The sequence below is a fragment of the Pseudorca crassidens genome, chromosome X (genome assembly GCF_039906515.1).
Source record: "Pseudorca crassidens isolate mPseCra1 chromosome X, mPseCra1.hap1, whole genome shotgun sequence".
Lineage (NCBI taxonomy): Eukaryota > Metazoa > Chordata > Mammalia > Artiodactyla > Delphinidae > Pseudorca > Pseudorca crassidens.
Genome location: NC_090317.1, coordinates 116,889,383 through 116,914,329, shown reverse-complemented (window position 1 = coordinate 116,914,329; position 24,947 = coordinate 116,889,383). Strand labels below are relative to the sequence as shown.

General features: G+C 35.8%; 1 protein-coding gene across 4 annotated transcripts in view; it reads right to left on the bottom strand.

Annotated features, from left to right (window-relative positions):
* RPS6KA3 (ribosomal protein S6 kinase A3) overlaps positions 1 to 24,947 on the bottom strand; it is a 110,394-nt gene that overhangs the window by 39,951 nt on the left and 45,496 nt on the right. For all 4 annotated transcript variants that reach the window (XM_067723310.1, XM_067723312.1, XM_067723309.1 and 1 more), the window contains 4 exons: positions 14,243 to 14,359; positions 8,320 to 8,401; positions 914 to 994; positions 82 to 161 (listed from right to left, as the gene is read on the bottom strand). In XM_067723310.1, coding sequence (XP_067579411.1) covers positions 82 to 161; positions 914 to 994; positions 8,320 to 8,401; positions 14,243 to 14,359 — 360 coding nt within the window. The remainder of the gene's footprint in view (positions 1 to 81; positions 162 to 913; positions 995 to 8,319; positions 8,402 to 14,242; positions 14,360 to 24,947) is intronic.

Genomic DNA, 24,947 nt, shown 5'->3' with positions numbered 1-24,947 from the left:
AGCATAATATTGAAATATAACAAAGCTTTAGTTGAAAAAGGATGTGTATAAATAGATTTAAAACACAGATTAATTATATACCTCTTTGGATAAGCGTGTAAACAAATCTCCTCCCCTGAGAAAGTCCAATATAAGATACAACTTCCCTTCAGTTTGAAAAGCTGAATGAAGAAACGAAAATTTCCATTTAATTCATAGTTTAATTTGGGGGGCTTACATTAGGTCAACTCATTCACAAATGAATACTATTTTAGCAAATTAATGACTACATCATAGATCGAAACTGATTTTTATTTAGAAGTTAACCAATGATTCCTCTTAATTTCCACGTAGAAATGTTAAATGCAGTGTTTCTTATTATGGAACCACTAAAACATTTGTTAGATTTTATTCAGGCAACAGTCTCTCAGGAATACAACAGTTCTAGAACATGCAGTCAATAAGAAAAATTCCCAACAGAAAGGACTTACTTAACCATGAAACAAAATACAAAATACCATGTCACTTAACTACAAAAAAAGGTGGATTGGTTAGCTTTAATTACACAGAATAAGAACATCAGGACGTCGATATTAGGGATCTTTCTTGCTTGTAAGTTAGGCTAACACATATAGACTATAAAATACTCGTACATTATTATTATTATAATTTAAAAATGATTATTATTACCTGTTCCTATGGCTATCACTCAGAAACTATAATGTTTAAAAGAAACACGAACCTAAATGCAATAAAAGCTTCTAAAATTTATCTAAGAAGTAATGGTTTAATTTCCATGACTTTACTATATGTATCTACTAGACACATACAAATATACACAAATAAATATTTATATACATTAGTATATCTGAATGCACTCAGGGAGTGGGAGAATGAGGTAAAGGGATGAGATGGCAGGTTGTTCATAACTTACCATAATGCAACTTGACAATAAAAGGATGGTTAACTTCTACCAAGATATCACGCTCCATTTTTGTCCGAACACGGTCTCGAACTATAAAATATTACACATATGGCTATACTGTAATAGCTTCCAGAGACAATCTTTAAAACAAAATCTCTTTGGTGACTATTTTAAATAAAATTTTGCTTATATGTATAAAAGCGTGAATTCGCATATAAATAAAATTACTTATATGTATAAATAAAACTATTCATTACTCTTGAATTTTCAAAATTAATAACCATTTTTTAATAAATTATGTTACCAGAAGAAATTGTATATATTTATAAAATCTGTGCTTTACATTAAAAAAGTACAGAGAACATATTAGATGTTGGCTTTAACATCAGATTTCCAAGTATTTTGATCAAAGTTATGAAAAATAGCCAAAAAAGGAGCAACTTTTTAAAAACAAGGCATTCCAATGAAATGTTAAAACACACACAAAAAATGAAATAGGTTTTAACACTTCTCCCTACCAACCTTATCAACTCAATTCAACAAACATTCATTAAGCATCTAAAATATGGGGCAGACATGGTGAAGGACAGATATACTCCAAAAGGTGTATTTTGAGGGAGGCAGGAGAGGAGAGATACTGAGAGGAAGTACTGTGGTGCAGCTGAAAGAGCAAAGGCTTTTTGGAGTTAGAAAAATCTGGATTCAGATCTGTGTCATCTTGAGCAAGTTACTTATTTAAACTCTCTGTGCCTCTATTACACCTCTCATCTATAAAATGGGGATAACACCACTGTATCTTTGGGGGCTATGTGACCATTTGAGATAAGGTTTGTACATCGAGAGCCTCGCATATAAGAGATATTCAATTAAATAGTAGTTATAGCACCATGAATATGATAAAGGGATAAAATGATGTATTACCACCAATAAGCAGTACAAGAATTCAGAAAAGGGAAAGATCAGTTTTACTTGCATAGGAAGGCTAGAGCAAAGAGGTGGGGTTAGGGACTTTTAGAGTGGAATTTATATGGGCAACAAGGATTGGACCGAGAGAAGAAAAGTCCAGGTATCGAGTACCAGTGCAAGCAAGGACATGGAGGCATGCATGATGAGCAAGAAGGAAGCTAATCAGTGTGGAAACTGGGGGGCTGGGGGTGGGTGGGGGTGGGAGGGGTGGTGAAGTAGGGAGGATCCAGATTCCTGACAATTTGGAATGCCAGGATGAATTTACATTTGACCCAGTAGGCAAAGATCTCTTTTACCAACCAAATATTTCCTGAGCAAACTCTACATGCCAGGCACTGTGAGATACAAATAAAATAATCTTCAAGAAGCTAATAATCTGGTGGGAATGACAGACAAGTAAACTGATGATTAATCATCTGATAAGTACTCTGTTGGTAGCTCAATGGATTTAAGAGGTGAGAATGATCATTCATTAAAGTTTTTTTTTCTGTTGCATAATAAGGATAAATCACACATAACTTCTATTTTTCAGGCCAGAGAGACTGAATGGTTCTGCCGAAGATTAAATAGAAAGAATGGAAAGAGCGTCTTTTTTGGCAGTGGGGGCGGGAACAGACAGAATGATGAGTTTTCTTGTCAATTTAAGGTGACCACTGATATCTAAAACTCAGAACTAAGCCCTCTGGGAAAAATAAACGAATAAACTTAAAAATTTCCTATGTTTCCCATTCTACCAGTTTTCCACTCCAACTGGGAGATTTTGGTGCCAGTGACTGAAAATAGGCAAAACAGGAAAAGGACTCAATTGCTCTTGATATCAACGCAGCTCTGTCTTTTTATTGACTTGTTTTGTGGATGTATCAAATTCAGGATCAATCTCTGATTTTGTTATCTTGCCCTATCACTACAACTCTGATGCCTTATGTCCAACAGGCCCTTTCTATTATTTGTGTGAATGAGGTTCATCACCTAGGCCTGCTGACAATTCTAGTCTAGTCTAGCCCAAAACTGCCCTTTTTTCCATCGCTACCCATACAATCTTGGATTATGTTCCTATTACCTTAAAGCTAGATTCCAAGTTTCTACCTCTTTCAATACTTATACAAAGCTTATTTAATAAGCAGCAAAAATATCCATCAGTATATTTACTGTATATCCCTCTTCTATTATTGTACCACTATGGAAAGAACAATTACTTGGGAGTCAAGAGCTATAGTTTAGTGGCCATGCTAATAACTAGATGAGTTACCTTGGTCAAATCCTTTCATTGCTCAGGGGCTTCCTGCTTCCTTCTCTATAAAATGAGAGGCTAGAACCAGATGCTTTTCTTTCTATTATGATTACCTTGTGAGATAGTTTCCTTATATGCAACACTGATGAGACCTTGTTTAGTTCAAAACGAACAGTAAGATTCACTCACTAAAGAATTCCTTCCTTCTGTCTGAGATAGGACTGTGTAATAGTTCTAATCTGGTTTCTTTTATGTATATAAAGACCTAGTGACAAATATAAATCATCCTACAATCAGGAATTCTGATTAGGATATTAGTGGTTCAGAAGAAGGCATGCTTTACATTGGTTAAACTCTAAACCCCCAAAACTGAATTTGTTAATACTGACTCATGTTGGCAAAGCAACTACATTCCGCTGAAATAATTTTTATCACATACTAGTTATTACATTTTAAATTCTACTTGACTTGAACATGAGAGTGAATAAGAAGAAATGCTGTTTATGTTTCTAGAATTATGTATTAAGAAAATGCTTTAAGCAATAGTTTACAAAACCTTTTAGGCCCACAGACTACTTTATTAGGACAAAAGTCCCCATAAACTCAACCTAACACTTTTGACTTCTTTTTGTCCCCATTTATTATATTAATAGAAACTTTAAAATGGAAAGAGACTTCTGGTTAAACATGGATGTTTTACTTTCTACTTTCTTCTAAAACCCTATTGAAATTACAATAATGGAAAAATTATGCATAAACTCACAAGGACAAAAAAGAGAAGCAGTAGCAGAAGGTGACTAAGTGGTAACTCACACAGCAAATCAGAGAAAGCTAAAATCTAAGCTTAAAGAAAGGAGGTCAATGAGAAATAAGCAAATTCTTGCCATAGAACCCCTTCTAATCAGCTTTTTGGTACCGCACTTTTTTTTCTTTAAAAAAAATTTATTTTATTGAAGTATAGTTGATTTATAATGTTGTCTTAATTTCTGCTGTACAGCACAGTGATTCACACACACACACACACACACACACACACATATATATATATATATATATATATATATATGAATATAGGTACCTCACTCTTAAATGAGGAAAAGACAGCAAAGAATTCCCAGGAATTTAAGGAAAGACTCTAAACACGAAAAATAGCTATCAAAATAAGTAGAAAAATATAGACCTTATATAGATCCCGATTCAAACAAATTACAAAAAGAAAAATGAATTATAACAATAGGGACAACTGGAAACTTGAGCACTGATCAGATATCTGTATATTAATTTTTCAGGTATAATCATAGAATTGTATTATTTCAAGAGTCTTTATCTTTTAGAGATACATACTAAAATATCTATGGAAGAAATTATACAATGTCTGGGATTTGCTTCAAAATATCAAAAGAGGGGAAGGGAGAGAACACAGATTAAAAAAAGATTGATTATGAGCTGATAAATGTTGAAGGAAAAAGAAGGGTATATGGGGCTTCTCTATATTTTCTGTTTCTTTCTGTAGATGTTTGACACTTTCCATAATAAAAAGTTTTTAAAAAGGTAATAATTAGGGCTTCCCTGGTGGCGCAGTGGTTGAGAGTCCGCCTGCCGATGCAGGGGACACGGGTTCGTGCCCCGGTCCGGCTGGGCCCATGAGCCATGGCTGCTGGGCCTGCGCGTCCGGAGCCTGTGCTCCGCGGCGGGAGGGGCCCCAACGGTGAGAGGCCCGCGTACCGCAAAAAAAAAAAAAAAAAAAGGAATAATTAGAGAACAAGGAAAATCTAGGAAATTAAAAATAATGGTAGAAACATGAAGTTAATAGAAGGGTTGGAAGATAGATGATAAAATTTCCTAGGAAACAGGAAAAAAAAGACAAAAATGGAAAATAGGATGGGAAAAAAATAAAAATTAGGCAACGACCCAGGAGGTTCAAAATATCCAAAGAGTAGCAGTTATAAAATGGAGAAGAAATGACAAACTACTTTCCCAGAACTGAAGAAATGAGTTTCTAGATTGAAAGAGACCACCCCATATCTGGTATGATGAATTTTAAAAATCCACACTAAAGAAATACCATTATACAAATTTCAGAACACCAGGGATAAAGAGTAGCTTGATTCTAAAGACTTCTAAGGAGGAAAAGCAGCTTATACACAAAGGACTGGGAACCATAATGGTAATAAATTTCATAATTGCAACACAGGAAGCTGGAAGACAATGGAAACAATGCCTTCAAATATCTGAGGGAAAATTATTTCTGATCTAGAATTTTACGTCCAGTCAAATTATAAATTAAGTGAGGGGCAAAATAAAGGCATTTTCAGACATGTAGTTACAAAAAATTTACCATCCATTCAGCCTTTCTAAAGTAGCTACTAGAAGATGTGTTTCAGCAAAACTAGAAAGTAAACTGAGAAAAAGGTAGGTACAGAATTTAGGAAAGGAGATCTAATACAGCAAAGATGTGAAGGATATGTGACTTCAGTACAGGAACAATTTGTATAAAGCATTATGAAAACATTACTAGGAGGACATGAAAAGGGAAACTGTGTGTAAGAGAACTAAATCCTAATCTTCCATGGTAGGAAGTCAAAAGATTATGTCTCCAAAATGAAAACAATCAAAGAATTACAATATAAGAATATTGAATGTGGAGGTAAAAGGCAGAAGCAGCAGCTAAAGAGACGGAAGTCATTGTCTCTGGGGGTCAAGAACTGGGATAGGGAGAAGGGTAGGAAAAGCACTGCTATTTTATAAGACTCTATACACATATTACTTTGATAAAAATAAAAATAAAATTTAAGAACACACCAGCCGTCTATAATTCCAATATGTCAAGTAGCTTCACTTTTCTATGGTCTCTTATATCGCTAACATCTATATAATTTTACATACTTGTGGTAGCCAAATTCGTTATAATGTTCACTTACAAATTTTGGTTACATTCATTTTTATGATTATATTTGAAATATTTCATTTAAATAATATTCTATTAAGTGGCATACCATACTTTTCTAAACATTCAATATTTATAAGATTTCTAAATTCTCGATATTCTAAATAATGTTGCAATGAAAATTTTCAAGTACACAAAATCCTTCTTTGAGATTATTTCCTTAGGTTACTTTAGCAGCAATAATGGTTCGTTGTACTTATTGCAAAACCGCTTTCTAACTTATGTTGCCATTATATGAAATAACTCATTATTTTATATGCATTTACCAGAAAACTGGGACATTTCCCCAAATGTTATTTATTTTATCCCCTTGCATAAAAATGTATTCTAAAACCCTTTAGGTGGAGGTTGTAAAGTTATTTCTTAGGAACTCCTAACTAAATCATTCCTTTTACATTTATTAGTTGGAATTCCATTGTAAGGAAGAGCTTTCCCTTGTTCTCCATTAATTTATGGATTAACGCATGGATTCTTTATTCAGTGGGTTGTAATCGATCACTGTCATTAATTATTGCAATGTTTAAACTGTCCTAGATTTGGCCAGTAGGAGCCTTTTAATAAATTCCTTATATATTAATATTTTGTAATATTTGAGGCAAATAATTTCCTGATTTCCTATTTACACTATTTTTCACTGTACAAAAGGCCAAAAGTTTTTGTACTGTCAATTTGTTTGTAATTTGTGCTTTGCTCAATATCTCTTCACAAGTTTCCTAGGATGTGTTAAGTTGTAAAATTCAGTTAGATTGTTTATTATGGTATATGGTTTAAGAGAAGACTCTAGTTTTTTTGCAGGTTGTTCATAAGTATTTCAAACAAAATTTAAAAAATCAGTATTTAATTTCCCATTGTTCTGGCCACCTGCTTTGTCATACAGCACAGCACTTACTCAATATTTTTGTAACAAATACATGAAACTTTAATATATAATACTTTTGTACTGTTTTGTTCCACTGGTTTATATGCCTGTATTATTCTCCCCCAAAACACAATGAATTATTACTGCTTTTAATAAGCCTTAAACCTGATAAAACTTGTTCCTTTCTCATTCTTCTTTTTTAGAATACTCTTTGAGGCGTATGTTTTCAAGTAAAATTTTCAATATTTCAAGGAAAATGCAACAGGAATCTTGAGGATATGGAGCTAACTGGATGATTAGAGGAATACTAAGAGTCTTAACAGCCTTCTCTAAAAGGAATTGGGCATGTATTTCCTTTCCCAATATCTTTTAGGTTTCTCAGAGTTCATAGTTTCCTTTACATATACTATGCACAACACAAATCCTGTTATGTACATGAAAAAAACTACTTTTGTTGCTTTTGTAAATGAACTCTCAAATAAGTTCCATCTATGCAGCTTTATAACATGGAATTCATGAGTATAAAATTATAAAAGTAGTGATGTAGAGTAGGGCACTGAGGATATAATTTAATTTCCTGGCCCTAGCAAGAATCAAGTAAGTAGTATGCCCAGGGGTGGAGACTGGATAGGAAAGAAAATACATTCAGGAAGGGAGCAAGAGAACAGAGGCAAAGGATGGTGTTTATAGAGGAAGGTGAAATTTCTTGAAACGATGATAATATCCAGTGTGAGTTACTAATTGGGAAAAATAACATCAGAAATAATAAGTGATCATCACAGATATTCCTTCCAGAATATTTCAAAACCTTTAGAAAATACAGGTACGTTGAAGAGGAAAAAAAGAGATGTCAGCAATCAACACACAAAATAATTAGAGGTTATGTGGTAAAATAACTGATACTACTTTAAAAAAGGAAGATCTAAGTATTTAAAAATCTATGTACAATTTTTTCTAAGTGACTGTTTACCTATAAGAGCCAAATCTGACATTAGATTTTTCAAAATCAGAGGCTTAGAATAAAAACTTATTTGGAGACCAGAAGTCAAAATGATAAAGTCCTTAGAATAAAAGCTATTTTGCATCATAAATCAGTAAGTTTTCAAAACATTAAAATAATAATATGAACTGGAAGATGCATCAAACCTAGTTTTAAAATTCTAAACTTCTACTTGCCTAAAGCCCAAGAAGAATTTATAATACTTCTTTTAAAGCATGGCAACTCCCATTCTCACTAGTCATATGATTCCTAGCCTTGTAGGAAAAATCCACTAAAAGAAAGTCTAAATTTAAAGACAGTAACGGGAACAGATTCTGAATTTAAGTAACTGGCCTAGGAGTCACATGAGACCTATTCAGATTTTTCAGTTTGTTCATACTACGCGAACACTACAAATAGCAGTAGCACTTACCTTTCAATGTGGCCTTCTTCAATACTTTCATGGCGTAAAGCTGTCTAGCATCAGAGCCTGAGATTTTTTTGACTAAGAAAACCTGTATTTAAATCAGAGAAAATAAGTCTTACAAAGTATCATAAACTATACTATTGCTAAAATAAGACCCCCTACTGTAATATAGCTTATTATTAGAAAGATTCTGATACATTAACTATTTTCCTTAAAATATTACCAATTATAAATATAGTGAGTTGTAAACACTGGTTATAACTTTGGGTGTCAATATAAGTGAATACATTTTTTGTTGTTGTTTGCCAATTCCCAAAGACCATGTAACATGTAAGACAGAAACAAAAATCTTTAAACTATGAAGCAATTAGAGAAAAGTCTAACATGTTTAAAGTATAACACAGGTGGTGATTGCTCTGCTTCTAACAAAACAAAAATTCTGATTCCATAAAAACTTTAATACAGAAGTTCCCCTTGACCACAATTTTCTGTTGATTCAATTCTGTTGATAGTCTTTTCTATGTATGAAAACTCCACAATTTCTCATTGCTGGGCAGAACAATTTATTTTTATTTTTTAATTTTAGTATAGATGATTTACAATGCTGTGTTAGTTTCTGGTGTACAGCAAAGTGATTCAGTTATATATATAAATATATATATATATTCTTTTTCATTATGGTTTATTACAGGATACTGAATATAGTTCCCTATACAGTAGGACCTTGTTGTTTACCTATTTTATATACAGCAGTTTGTATCTGCTAATCCCAAACTCCTAATCTATCCCTCCTTTATCCTCTTTCCCCTTTCGTAACCACAAGTCTGTTCTGTATATCTGTGAGTCTGTTTTTGTTTCGTAGATATGTTGATTTGTGTCATATTTTAGATTCCACATACAAGTGATATAATAAGGTATTTGTCTTTCTGACTTCACTCAGTGTGGCAATCTCTAGGTCCATCCATGTTGCTGCAAATGGCATTATTTTATTCTTTTTTTTGGCTGAGTAGTATTCCATTGTATATGTGCACCACACCTTCTTTATCAATTCATCTCTTAATGGACATTTAGGTTGCTTCCGTGTCTTGGCTATTGTAAATAGTGTTATGAACACTGGGGTGCATGCATCTTTTCAAATTAGAGTTTTCTCCAGATATATGCCCAGGAGTGAGATTGCTGGATCATATGGCAACTCTATTTTTAGTTTTTTAAGGAACCCCCACACTGTTTTCCATAGTGGCTACACCAATTTACATTCCCATCAATAGTGTAGGAGGGTTCCCTTTTCTGCACATCCTCTCCAGCATTTGTTATTTGTAGGCTTTTTAATGATGGCCATTCTGACTGGTGAGAGGTGATACCTCACTGTAGTTTTGATTTGGGCAAAACAATTTAAAACACTTATACTGAAGAAATTTACTCACAACTATTTAATGTAAATTAAGTCGGAACCCTGCCTCCCCATCTTTTAAAAATCAAATACACACATATACCTAAATATTAAGAATACAATTCCCAGGGGAATTCCCTGGCGGTCCAGTGATGAGACACTATTGCACTTCCACTGCAGGAGGGGTGCGGGTTCGATCCCTGGTTGGGGAACTAAGAGCCCGCAGGCCGTGTGGTGTGGCAAAAAAAAAAAAAAAAAAAAAAGCAAGCAATCCCCAGGTATGTTACTGAGTATCTTGATTTCCCAAATATTTTTGGCTGTTTTCAAAATATAGTGTGGGATTTATACAAAATGAATAAAGTCTGCTCTAAATAACTCACGGTCATGCTATAACTTGTCTAATACAATACCAAACTATCAATAAATCCCCTCTACTCATTTTGACCATTAGTTTCATTATCTTTTCCAGCAAACCTTTACACAGACTTGCTAAATGGACCTGAATTTCAACTTTTTTTCTCCTACCCATTCTTTCCTAGCAGTGCTACTGAGCTGCCACAGATGGTAAGAAGAGACTCAATTACAATCAAGAATTAACTCTAGGGTCAGCTCTCTATTACCTGCATTAGCACACTAGGCTATTAGCACAAAATAAAAAAATGATTCATTCAACTGATTCTAGGGCAAGGCAGAGTTCCTCACTTCGAGAAATTGTGCCGAAGACAATGGTCAGTGACCTCACGTCCAGTGAAAAGTGCCACAATGTGCACAGAAACCCTGATGCAGGGTGTGTTTCTCTCCCCAAATTACACCCATTGTCCCCCTTCACCGTGGCCCATGGTGAAACTTCCTTTTAGCCAGTTAGCAGTGAGCCAACCTAGGGAGCGAAAAGTGTATTCTCAATCAGGGTTGTTCCTAAGATGGAATGATGTTTAAAAATTAAAGGCAATCAGAGATTATGAATATTTTTGAACTGAAATAAATTCTAACTAGGTGGGGATAATTAGGATTTACCTGATATTTATTATTCATTCATTCTTAAGATTCCCTAATCAAGCTTCTTCATACTATTCTACAAGAAAAATTCTCCTCATGGGTTCAAACTTTCTTCACCCTACTTTGAAAGCACCCTCTTGATACTTTTCAGCACATCTTAGTTTTTGCAAAGGACCTTCACAAGCATTTGTAATGCACCATCATGATAATTTTGGGAGGCAGGCCTACTAAGCAATGCCTATTTTATAGCTAGGGCTTTGAGATGTTAAATAATTAACGCAGTGTCACAGTGGAGGTATTGGGATAAGAATCGGGCCAGCCACCCAGTTCTGTGCTTCTGCTCAGGGCACTCAATCTGTTGCCTCTGGCTGGTCACCAGTCAAGCGCAGCAGGAGCAGCAGCAGTCCCAGATGCCATCAGATCTTCCCCCACCAGCACTTCTGACTTTTCGAATCCCTCATGAAGCTATTCTAGGCTGTGACAGGTCATCCCTGTTTCCTTGGCTGAGACTGGCTTTTGAGGATGAGTAAGAAAGGAGACGCCCTATTTTTAATGTTTGCTATTTATAGTAAGGTATTTAAGTTACTTTTAAAGAAATAAAGGGAGAAGCATGCTAACTCCTGGAAACTTCAATATTATGTTCCCTGAAAATATAATGTGTAGAAATAAATCCATCTATTTTGGTTTATCCATAATAAATTGCATGATAATACAATCTCATAGCAGATATTATGTGCTTGGCCTTATATCATTTAATTCTTACTACTACCCTATGAGGGCAGGACTATTATTTACTCATTAATTCTTTCCAGAACTATATGTTAGGTACCGTGCTACTGGTTCCATGCTGAGACATGGTTCAAGGCATACATGGCCCCTGCACTCATGGAACATATAGTCTAGTGGGGGAGACAGCCAATAAACAAATAATTACACAAACAAAAAACTGCAACTGAGGTTAGTGCTGTGAAGATGAGGTATGTAATGTTCTGAGAATGTAAAAATAGACAAATATGACCTAGGTCAGGATGGCTGGGAAGACTTCTTTGAGATCCTAAGCTTAAGAGGAGCCAACCAGAGGAGGAAGGGATGGGGGTGGGGCAGTGTTTTTCAGGCAGAGGGAACAGCATGTGCAAAAGGCTTTTGCTTATGGATTAAAAAAGAAGGCCAATGTGGCCAGAACACAGGCAGTGAAAAGTATATAAACTGATGTTGATGAGGTAGCTAGGGGGCAGACTGAGGGGCTCCTCAGCCATCTTAAGAATTTGTCTTTCTCCTAAAAGCAAAGGGAGGCCTCTAAAGGGTTAAGTGGATGGAGTATATAAGACTAGCTCTTGTTGGCTGTCATGTATTGATAAATAAAGGCTTGAGGCAAAAATAAATTTGGGAAGCCCAAGGTAGGAGCCTCCTTCAATAGGCCAGGGAGAAATGGTGGTGGCACAGACTGGAGAAGTGGCAGGGAGAAGGAGAGAACAGGCATGATTTGAGAAATCTTCACTAAATCAGCATAACTTGTCAATGGATCAGATTGGTGGGGGTGGGGGGAGAGGGAAGGGCGGGGACTAGAAGGATATGTCAAGAATGCCTCTCAAGTTTCTGGCTTGCTTAACCAGAAGTCATTCATAGTAATAGAGAAAAATGAAATAGAGGTTTGGGGGTTAGGGGAAAATCATGAGTTTGGTCTTAGATATGTTGAGTTTAAACTGACTTTGGGGCATGCAAAGAGGAAAAAATAAGTAGCTGTACATACAGTTCAGAGTTTAGAGTCACAATCTAGATTGGAGATATAAATCTGTTACATCAGCTGTATGTGGGTTTTATTAAGATAGTGGGCATAAAGAAATTAATTAGTAGGGAGTATAGAGTGAGAAGGGAGCCTAGAATGGAACCTTGAGAACTTCAATACCTAATGACTGCCTAGAAGAGGAAAATGGGGCTCCAAGAGGTTAAGTAACTTGCTCAAGTGCACATAGCAATTAAGCAGAAAAAACGAAACAAAACTAGAATCCACGTCTGGCTGACCTAGAGCTCAAACTTGCAACCATTATCTTCTTTTGGCTACTTAATCTATATCTGGATTAAAAATATCACTTTGGGCTTGAAAGAGGTTAACAGCTGTAACAGATTACCTATGTTAGCCAAGAATTGCTAAACAGTCCCGTTAAAATACACAAGAGAGCAAAACGGGTGTTGTTTTGAAGCTTGCAAAGTCTATCTTCAAATGCTTCCTCACAGAGAGGTGGCAAGGAAGCACTGCACTGTGAAAGCTGAATGCAATCTCAGAACGTTCCTCTTGCTGAGAAATGGACTAGATAGATCAAGTAGTAGTGATTATAATGCTGTACTTCTCAAAATGGAGTACAGGAAGCGCTCCTGAGGTATGCAGCAGGGGGACAAGGAATACTTGAAAAATGATAAAGATGTTGCAATTTTAGTTGGTGGATTTGGGAAATAGTTGAGAAATAGTTTTGGGTATTAAAAACAGACACAGAGGGGCTTCCCTTGTGGCGCAGTGGTTGAGAATCTGTCTGCCAATGCAGGGGACACGGGTTCGAGCCCTGGTCTGGGAGGATCCCACACGCCAGGGAGCAATTGGGCCCATGAGCCACAACTACTGAGCCTGAGCATCTGGAGCCTGTGCTCCGCAACAAGAGAGGCTGCGACAGTGAGAGGCCCCCGCTCGCCGCAACTAGAGAAAGTCCTCGCACAGAAACGAAGACCCAACACAGCCATAAATAAATAAATTAATTAATTAAAAAAAAACAAAAACCAGACACAGATATCACTGAATAGAATGCAGCCTTTGAGTTCATTTTAAAGACAAGCTATAAGTCCCCCAAATTTCGTACATGTAGTGGTAACCCCCCACCCTATTTCCTTGGGAGTATCTATTTGCTTTCTGCTGGTATTAGGGGTACTCTGGAGGAAAGATTGAGATGCACTGTTATAATGTATTGTAAGATCACCTTCCGATTCTACATGAAGACTCAAAAAGAGGCCAGTGTGTCACGGGAACATTTTGTGATTTTTTAATCATTCAGGAAGTGCAATTAGGGCTTCCCTGGTGGCGCAGTGGTTGAGAGTCCACCTGCCAATGCAGGGGACACGGGTTCGTGCCCCGGTCCGGGAAGATCCCACATGCCGCGGAGCGGCTGGGCCCGTGAGCCATGGCCGCTGAGCCTGCGTGTCCGGAGCCTGTGCTCCGCAACGGGAGAGGACAAAACAGTGAGAGGCACGCGTACCGCAAAAAAAAAAAAAAAAAAAAAAAAAAAAAAAAGAAGTGCCATTAGAGACGTCACATAGTCTTGAAGATAAAATGAATATGAAGTGAACACTGCCAAGTTATGAAAGTTCCCATTGTACTTCTGAATGACTTTATTCACTTTGTCACACTTATTGATAGTGAGAATTGTAAAAACACAGAAAATACTGCATTGTAGGGAGATCAGTAGTATTTCATAAAATATTTCTGTTCCCCATTTGTATGAAATATATATGAATTCCAAAAAGCAACTTTTTAAAAAGCACATATTCATGGCTTACCTTTCCAAATGATCCCTGCCCTAGTACTTTTAAAAGTTCAAACTGGGAAGGATCTGCCTTTTCATGTCCTTCCTTTACATGATGTGTGATTGCAATTTCTTTGATACTGCCTTCTTCCTGTTGATGCAAATATAAGGGGATAAAACAGAGTTAGAGCTACTTCCTCTGGCTATAAATCAAGCAATGTAAATTTATTGTATCATATTAGAAATCCTCAAATTAACATACACAAACCACCTTTACTGACCCACCAAGTAAAAAGAGAACACATGACAAGCAAATATACTTTCAAGTTAAATGCCAGAGAAAGAATAATACCAGCCAACCACATAGGCCAGTTTAACCTCTACATAACATTAGTTCTGAATACTTTCAAGTCTTCACTCTTCCTATTGGAGATAATCAGAATGATTAGTTTCATGGGGTGAGGGCAGAGTGTGTAAAGAAGTCTGAAAACAGATCAGAGTAATCTGGTGTGCTCTGATATGTGATTGTATTAGGTAGAACCAACACTATACACAACAAAACCTGATTATTGGGGAGAGGGGTTGAAAAATATTCCAGGGTCAACGTGGAGATTTCTACCCTCAGCAAGGCCGTTTGAATTAGCCTGCTGAAGTTTACTGTGTTTGAAATATCTAAGTTACTTTCTGTTTCTAGGACTACCTGAGATCTGAGATGGGAGAAAGGAATAACTCTAAAACACAAAATCAAAAAAGATTTAACATTTGGATGGAGGATTAGACAGAAAAAACATGTTCAGCATGATGGAAAAGTAGAAGGTCTTAGAGTTAAGAGAAGGATACTTAAAGAATGTGGATGCTTTACTATACCTGAGAGAAGGTGTCAGAAGAGAAAGGTTGAAAATACATGTAAGTAAACATAGAATTTCAATTACTTTATTACCCTGAGATCAGCAGATTAAGTACACCTTATTTATTCAATAATCAAGACATGTACTTTATCAGCCCAAAACTACGACAATAAAACAAAACCCAACAAAACAAGAAACATAAGCCTGTCAAAGACTATCTTTTCTTTTTTTTTTGCCTATAATGTTTTTTCTAGTGCATACGTACTATGAGTAGAATCTAAATGTGTTATACAAACATAAATAATTCATTATTTTTATTACCATTGTATTCCATATAAATGCTTGAACTCAAATAACATTCTCTGAGACACAGAAGGCTGGCAATATAAGGAATTACAAAGATTTCTCAAAAAGATATACCAAGGATATCCTAATGTGGTAGCTTTTGAAAATGAGTAGTAAAAGGAAAAAAAGCTCCTATAAGAGAACAGAAAAGAAATCCAGGCCCACCAATTTACTCTGTAAGACAGAAGCTGTAGTTTGTAGAATGTTCTACTAAGGCAGCTTAATCATTTTGGACTTTCCTGGAACTTTGACAACAATAATAAAACAATCCCCTAATATGGTTTAGTCTTTTATTTTGTAATTCCATATGCATTATCTCATTTAATTCTCACAATGATCCTATGCAATAGGCATTAGGGTAGAATCAAACATTAGCTGACTCCTTCCTGGGCACCCCTTCTCTCCAAATGAGACCAATGTGTACAAGGTCTTGAGAGTGATAGCTGTTCCTAGGCGCATTAGGAAAGAAAGGAAGCAAATTACCAAATTCTCTAAAAAAAAAAATTTCAAAGAACAATGTATATGTGGGATTGATTAAGTAAGAAAGATTCAGATTAAAATCCAGCAACTATTTATTAAATACCTAACATGTATCAAGCCCGGGTTAGGTGTTTTTTCACCTTTTCTATTTATGCTTCATGCAAATCTTTGACTACATATCAGTATTAGAGAGGGCTAATGATAACACAGAGTATACCCCAAAGCAAGCAAAAACATTTCAGAACTCTCTACAGACTCCCCCATTCACCATTAGAAATTTTAAAGGTAAAATGGTCTGAATATTCTACAGTCTGAAGTTTAAAGAGATCAAGTAAAGATCACAAACTAGTAACTGGCAGACTTAGGGCCCAATTCCAGGTTTTCTGACTTCTAACAACTTCTAAAACAAGGATCTTAGCATTACACCACATTGAGACTGTCATGAGGCTCTTGGTGGTTCCCCATCCAAGATCAATGACAGTAACATACAGACTTATTCCCCTGGCCTTTGTAACTGGTCTGTATCTCTTCGGTCAGTTAGCTAAACTGATTAGTGAAGTGGTCTCTGAACTTTTGGTAGTACACCATTATTAATAAAAAAAAATAGCATATACCCAATATTTGTATACTTATTGGCTTATATATACTTTTTGTATTACTAAATTATATATATACTTATAAATTATATACTTTTTATATTACTAAATTATATACATTATACATGGAAATGAAACTATAAAGAAGTTCTCCTCTTTCTTTTCTGTACCCTAAAGTGCTGTCACATCAAACTTTGAAGACTAATTGATAACAGACTTGAACTCATGAGGCTAAGTTCATGGGTTGGATTCCAGCATGTGCCAGTGTGCCTCCTGTGGGAAAAACGAACTGTTCAAGAGCCTAACTGAAATCTAATGGCTATTTACGCCCTTATATCATGACGCTGTGAAGAACTATACCCTGTAATGTTCTATATATTTTACCACTTTTCTTTCTTGGGTTAAGTGGGATGTAATTCATTAGGCTGCAACATTATTTCATCTTATATTTCATAGCAAATACCTACTACAATTGTCTGTCACAAATAAAGATGCAACATAGGCAAGGAAGGACTACTGAATTATAACCGTTCTGCACTTTGTCACAGGCATACAGCATCAAGCCTTACTCTCACAGTGTGAGCTACAATCAGGCCATGGATCTCAAAATAAACAGCAGTTACTATTCAAGAAAGATTTCATCTTTGATGACTATCCTTCCTTTCATGTCAAAAAATTACTAAAAAATGTAGAGTCTCCCTTTGATCCCTTCATTCAATAAACACACTTAAGCACCTATTATGTATCAAGCTTGGTTCTGGGAATACCTTTCATTCTATTTCCAGTAACATCGTCCTGCTGTAATCCTTCGTTACCTTTCCTGTAGGAAATTGAAACTAGCTTGGTCACTCCTAATGCCCCTTTCTGCCACTGCCACTCCAATCCATCCTCCTGACAAATTCATTTTCTGAAAGTAGACAGCTCCAGTTACATGCCCAGACTGCTCAAAAACTCCTCCAAGTTTTTCCAAATTAAATGCACTGCTTTACCTTGGCATTGGAGGCCTTCTACAATATGGTCTCAACCTGCTTTTCTGGTATTATTTCCCAACATTCCCTTACACGTAGCCTTCTGTCAACTTGGGTTATTTCCTGTTCCCTAAATTTTTTGTTTTTAAAGTCAAAGTAATATATGCACATGGGTAACAAATCAAATAGTGGTAGAATAGCTTATGGTGAAAAGCAAGTCTCTTCTCACCCCCATACCTAAGTTTTAAAAAAATTTTAATTCTTTCTGCACTTACTTTGATCATTTCTTAGTTTATTAACTTTAAGACAATACCTATTGATTTAAAAATAAGAAAGATGAGGGACTTACTTATATTATGCCCCTTCCATCCATCACCTTCCTCCCCACTGTTTGATAATTATATTAATTTCACATAAACTTCTTGTTTTTTCTATAAGTTTTAGACAGAATCCTAATTCTTCACTTTGTAAAAGGAGGGTAATAGTGCCCATACATTCTTTCCCTCAAACTTCCCCCCACCTGCTAATAGCTTATTTTTATTAATATTTAAGGTTATTAATATTAAGAAAATTAACATTCTCTCCTGTAACCACAACCAAATCCTTCATGCTCTCACTACAGCTTGATTCTCAAAGCTGAAAGCCTATATAAGCAGCAGCATTTTCATGACAATATATTGCTCAAACGCAGGCTAGGAAGTGTATTAAATTTCCTTTCATATGGGCCCCTAACAGTGACTTGTGGGACAATCCAAGGGGACTTTAAGTCTTAGATTTTTACCATACTTTCCATTCTTCTGAGAGCCCTCTCTTACCCTCCCATCAGGATGGGTTGTTCTCTAGGCCTTGCTGCGTAGATATTATCTCGGGATATATCTTCAGTGCTTTCCTGGTTGAATCCACTATTTTCAGTTTCCCATGTCTCTCTCTTTCTTAGACTACTCCCTTGTAACTTCCAAAGAAAGGTGATGTGGAAGAAAACTTTCTGGATCTTGCACATCTGAAAATGTCTCTATTTTGTCTTCACATTTGTATAATTTGGCTTGCTACCAAATTCTAGAATAAAAATAATCTTGCTCAAGAATGTTGGCGCCATTCGTCCACTGTCTTCTAGCAGTCAGCACTGCTGATGAGCTGGATGATGCTAGCCTGATATACACTTTTTGGTACGTGACCTGGTTTTTCTTTCTGGAAACTTTAAGAATTTTCTGTCCTTGTATTTCTGAAATTCCACACTAAGTGAGATAAATATGGTCTCCTTTCCTTCAGAATGCTAGATGCTTGGTGAACCTTTATAATCTAAAGACGTGAATTCTTTACCTCTGGGGGAATTCTGACATTTCTTTGATAATTTCCTTCCATCCACTCTTCAGGGTTTCTCTTTTTGCAACAACTCTATTAGCTGGATACTGTATGCCTGGAATTTAATTTTCATCTTTTTTCCTCCTATTTTCTGTCTCTTTTCTGAGAGACATCCTTGACTTTATTTTCCCACCCCCATACTGAATTTTTTATCCTGGCAAATCTTATTTTAAAATAAATCTTCAAGTGCTTCTTTTCTCAATATTTCTTTCTTTTTTTAAATAGCACCTTCCTCCACTCCCTACCTCTTCCTCCCCAAAATGGATGCAATCATTCCAAACCTCCTTGAGGATAGTAACTAGACTTTTAAAAATCTTTTTTCTAAATTGGGATGCAGAGGATACAAAAAATGTTCTTGGGGGTGGAGAGAAAAGATCAATGCCTATGGCCCAAGTTGCAAAAACTTGCAAAAACTATCCCCAACACATTTTTCTGCTCCTTCCCAGTTGAAATTTTTACTAATCATATCAGCAAGCCATTTTCTATCTACTTTTATGTATATGTGAAGTCACAGTAGCATAATAGGCACAATATCCTTGGTTGGTATCTTGATCCCCAAATTGTGCTTTATGTCACCAGTCTTTCCAAGTTATGGGACCATGAATATTTTCGAAATGAATTTGAGGTTCAATTAGGACATAATACTAATGCTTGGGCAATCTTGGACAACAGAAAGGAAAGCAACAATGTGCCCTTCTAGCTCATACCTGGAATCCAATGAGATGGATGCAGAGAGGGATATCAAATTTCTGAAGACACTGATAACCAAGGACAGACTGATATTTGCATGTGACAAACCTACCTTAGGTCACTAAATCACCTGTTACTGAAATAAATCTGTCACATGACAACACAGAACTACAGTTTGATAGTTTGTAAAGTTGTGTTTTTGACTGTAAGTATACAGTGAAGCAACTGTAATTTTATGGAAAAAGAATTTTATCAATGAAGTAGAGCAGAGATGTAAGTTATATCCATTATAATTACTCTGTGAAGCTAACATTTTTACATTTTCTGGCACAATTGTACTTGAACTGATACATGGATACCTGCCCAGTCATTACCACAAAAACTTACTTTGTGTATTTTTAAAAGTTATAAAAAATTCCATGTTTTTATTTTTACAAAGTCTACGTTTATTTGCTAGATAAAGGTCTACCTGTAGGCAAAATTGTGAAGCTGCCAGCTGGTCTACATCACAACCCTGTATCCTTCATCTACATTCCCAGCACTTTCAGACATTTGATACTCACAGTTACCAAACTCAGAGGTGTTCAATACTCTCAAGCTATGAATGGGAATTCATTCGTTCATCTATTTAAACATTTATTTATTGAACACCTAATACATGCCAGGCACTCTTCTAGCTGTCTGAGATATACAATAAATGAAACAGACCAAAATCTTTGCTGTTTTGGGGAGAGACCTAATAATAATAATAATAATAAGGCTCTTGTACTTTTGCTTCTTCCTGACTGCCTGGTCCTGATGGAAGTGTTTCTGATCTATGACATATTCTCTTAGGCTCTTTCCTTTTTGTTAGAAGGCAATTCAGATTATGGGCCAGGTACTGCACTAGGTATTAGCAAAACTACGATACAGAAGAGTATCTGCTCTCTAGGAATTTACCTAGGGCTTCAAAGATGTACTATTGGGAAAATACTTGTTGAGATATGACCCTGATAGATAAAACAAAGTCAGTTCAGTTAAAAAATATCTATGGGACTTCCCTGGTGGTGCAGTGATTAAGAATCTGCCTGCCAATGCAGGGGACACGGGTTCAATCCCTGCTCTGGGAAGATCCCACATGCCGCGGAGCAACTAAGCCCATGCACCACAACTACTGAGCCTGCGCTCTAGAGCCCGCGAGCCACAACTACTGAGCCCGTGTGCCACAACTACTGAAGCCCGCGCACCTAGAGCCCATGCTCCGCAACAAAAGAAGCCACCGCAATGAGAAGCCCGTGCACCGCAACGAAGAGTAGCCCCCGCTCGCCGCAACTACAGAAAGCCCGTGTGCAGCAACGAAGACCCAACATAGCCAAAAATTAAAAAACAGAAAAACAAAAAAACCCTATAATTTTAGGAATTTGTAAAGAGTATCATTTTAAACATCACAGAAAAATGGCAGAAGAAAATTCATGGACAGGTGGATCTTTTGTTGTTCCTCCAGTCACAGAGAAAGCCACCTCATTTGTTTCCCAGGACCAACAAAAGGTTGATAGGTTCCATCTTAAATGGTCTTTGAGGTTCACCCCTTACTGGGAAAAAATTAACGGGAAAAAATTAACTCAATGTTTCCTTTTCAAGTTGAAAGGGAAAATATAAAATTTTGTTCTTAAAATGTTTTTTAAAAGGATTAAAGAAAAGGGACTGAAACAGACACTGCTTACCTGAGTTATATAAAACCTAATACTGTAACATGCAAATATCAAGAAAACAAACTGGGTGACATTAACTGATTTTAAAGAATGATTCAACATTTGGCATTATGCCCTGCCTTGTATACATAATTTCCTTTTTCCTCCCCTCCCTTGAGTCAGGAAGTGTGTTCTTAAGGCATTTGTATTTTTTAAATTGTTTTTAATGTCAGAAAATATTGTTGAAGCTCAAAATAAAATATTTAAATATTCCTTAGTAAAAGCCAATAAATAAGTATTTTCTACTCATAGATACGTAACCATTTTTTGGCCTATCATAAAAAAAAGACCCGACAAATGAAATTATAAGATTTTATTTACCTCTTAAATATAATCCAAAAGTAAAATGAATAAAGCATCGCTTTCTATATAGATAATTATAGTTCAATAATATACTTTTTTTAATTTGAAAAAGATATGTTAATTTTTTTTTGATGATCAAGATACATAAAAATTATTTGGCTGTGACACAAAATTAGTCTTGTCATTCAAGCTATGGTGAGAAACCACATTTTAATTTATTCTAGATTACAATTTGACCAAATCCGATTTACTTGATTTGCTAATGAATAATACATTCAGAATTTTTCATTTAGCCAAATTCTTTAAGAGAGTATTCTAGGCCAGCTTCTTGAATCTATGTTTGAGAAAACAGCATTGCTGGTTCTCCAGACTAATATTTTCAATAACTGCTGGAAAGAGCACTGAGTTTTCTCCCAATTGGGAATCCCGATCAACAAATTTAATTCTCTTTAAAGAGCAGCAGGATAGCACAATTCTCATGGCAAAATATCAAGTTGATTTTGGCAGGATTTTAGATTAAATACAATACAAATTCTCATTCACTAAGCACATTTTAACAAAGTTATGCTTTGAAAAGTGTGCCTACTGTAAGATAAAATTACTTGCTTAAAGCTAAATATAATTGATTAAAAACGTCAAAGTTTTTAAAGAACCAATTTCAACAAAAATCTGTTTTTAAATTCTTGACTGTTTAAAATAACACATTCTCCTACTCATCAAAATGTTACTTACATTATTATTACATAGTAATCTCCTAAATATTAGCAGGTTCACAATTTTGTTCACGCCTAGTTCAATACTGAGAGTTACAGTCATCTGTTTTATTATACAAAATTACAAACACTAACAAGATTAAAAATTACTTTAGCACTAAAAAGGCAATGTAAAATAAGTTTACAAAATATACAGAGTTGAAATATATAATACAAATAGCTGGCTTAATTTTAGTAAATAGAAATATTATTCTGTAAATGTTCTATAAGAACTGGTTTTGAATTTTGAAAAGCTTCTTAAAAGAACATTAAAGTGAAATAATTGTTTAATTAGTATAATTATACTTAGCTCTAACCGAAACATTTTAGTCTCTAAAGAAGTTGAACAAAGCTTACCTGTATAGAGCGAACACGAAAAGACAGAAATTTAAACATGGCTATGAAACCATGATGGTGATAAAGAATTTCTAACGGTAAAACTTAAGTTAGAAAGGGAAGCCCAAGCCCCTGCAAAGTTTTCCCCTACCAGCTGTTCCGGCAATTAGAAAATTTCCTGTCAGGCGGGTCCTGAAATGCTAGAGAAAGAGGCCTGACAATTTTCCTGTGGTAAAAGAAAGGAGAAATGTAATGGCGAGGGCACTAATGTAGCTGATAGGTAGAGAGGCCAGAACAGGAAACCAAAACAGATTTGCTGATAGCAAAATCCTGTTGAAATGTTCGTACTCCTGGTTCCCAGAAATCCAGACAATTTTCACAACCCGTGAAACGAACATTATTTTACTTCAGAATCCTGAGATATGCTGGTATTTCTTAACTATACGACACTTTAAAAGCAACTGAAACTAGTCAGCACAATTAAAATAACAAGTCATCAATTCTCATGTGAAATTTTACCCTTCGTAATGTTTATACACACACTCCAAAGGACAGTTTCAAGACTATTTTAAGGTTATATATAGACATGTCATGGGTGTTGCCTGTCAATGAGGAAGAGTTTCCGAACTATGGGAAGAAAATGACTACAAGAAGCTTTTTGATTGTGATGTAAGGACAAATTCTTCCTGTCTTCAATGAAAGTGAATTACATATAAATTCACAATGGTTATAAACATCAATTATCAACCAGGTTAAAGACGTCAAGGCCCACAGTTAAAACTCACATTCCTAGCTGATAAAATCTAAATTAAAAAAAAGTCCACTCCCTGGGCTATTAGTGAGCAAAAGGAACATTTACTGAAGAAGTCAACCTGGAAAAGAAGGAGGGGTCAAGCTACCAGACAATCCCTTACTCCATTTCATCCTCTAATAGCTTCCAGAAGTTATTCTAAGGTATTTTTGCTTTGGGAAATATTTTTGAAAGTATGCCAGTATTCAGAACATGATCACCGAGATAGCGGCATTTAAACAAAACCAAAGGACAGAAGCATCGAGAGCTGTGGGAAAATACTTTACTTAATGTACACAATCTATGTGGAACCAATAAAAACCTCAAATGTTAATCTACATACCCTATACAAATTTAATAAAATCACTGAATTTTCAAAACCTGAAGATCCTCTAAAAATCACCAAGCTTGCTCCAAGCTTGAAGGAACTATGATCAAGGCAGGGACATATTTGATGACAGAGCTATCTATCATGGAAGCTCAGTGCTGCTGTCCTGTATTGAGCAAACATTAGAGGGTCCATTAGGTGCTACAGGTACCATGTGAAAGGCCAGGGCTCTTCCTCCTAGATCAAATTTTTATGGCAATGTTCTATAAATGACCTAATGCAAGTTGAAGAATAAAAAAAAAAAACCTGCTTGGGACTTCCCTGGTGGCACAGTGGTTAAGAATCCACTTGCCAATGCAGGGGACACAGGTTTGACCCCTGGGCCGGGAAGATCGCACATGCCGTGGAGCAACTAAGCCCATGCACCACAACTACTGAGCCTACACTCTAGAGCCCGTGAGCCACAAATGCTGAGCCGATGTGCCACAACTACGGAAGCCCGTGCGCCTACAGCCCATGCTCCGCAACAAGGGAAGCCACCGCAATGAGAAGCCCGCACACCACCAGGAAGAGTAGCCCCCGCTTGCCGCAACTACTGAAAGCCTGCACACAGCTACGAAGACCCAATGCAGCCAATAAATAAATAAACAAACAAATAAATAAATTTATTAAAAAAAAAGACTGTCAAGAAGAGGCAAACATCATGGTTACTATAGAACCAATTAAGGGGTACAAAATAAAACAGGAGTGTCTCTGTACAGAGCAGTCATCAATTTTACTCAAGTAATACTTAAGAACAGAAGCAACTAAATAACCTTTTCTGAATTTGAAGGATTAGTCTAAATTGGCTTTAATGACTAGTGATGCTCAGGTTAACAATTCACATTTTGCTGTGAGTTATGCTTTTTAATACTACCCCTAAAAAATGAAGCAATATTTCAGATATCAAAATCTGAACTAAGTCTCCCTCAGTTGAAATGATACCTTAATTAAAACAGCATGGTACTGCTGTATAAAAGCAGAGTGACAGAAAAGAATGTGACACTTTACATCTGAGGGAGATGTTAGGATATTTGGCTACCTGTTTAGAAAATGTAAGCCATAAAGGAAAACATTGATATAGATTTGATTATAAAATTCAAAAACTCCTCTATGTCAAAAAGCACCATAAAGTTAAAAGACTAGCTCACACGATTAGAATCCCTTATATA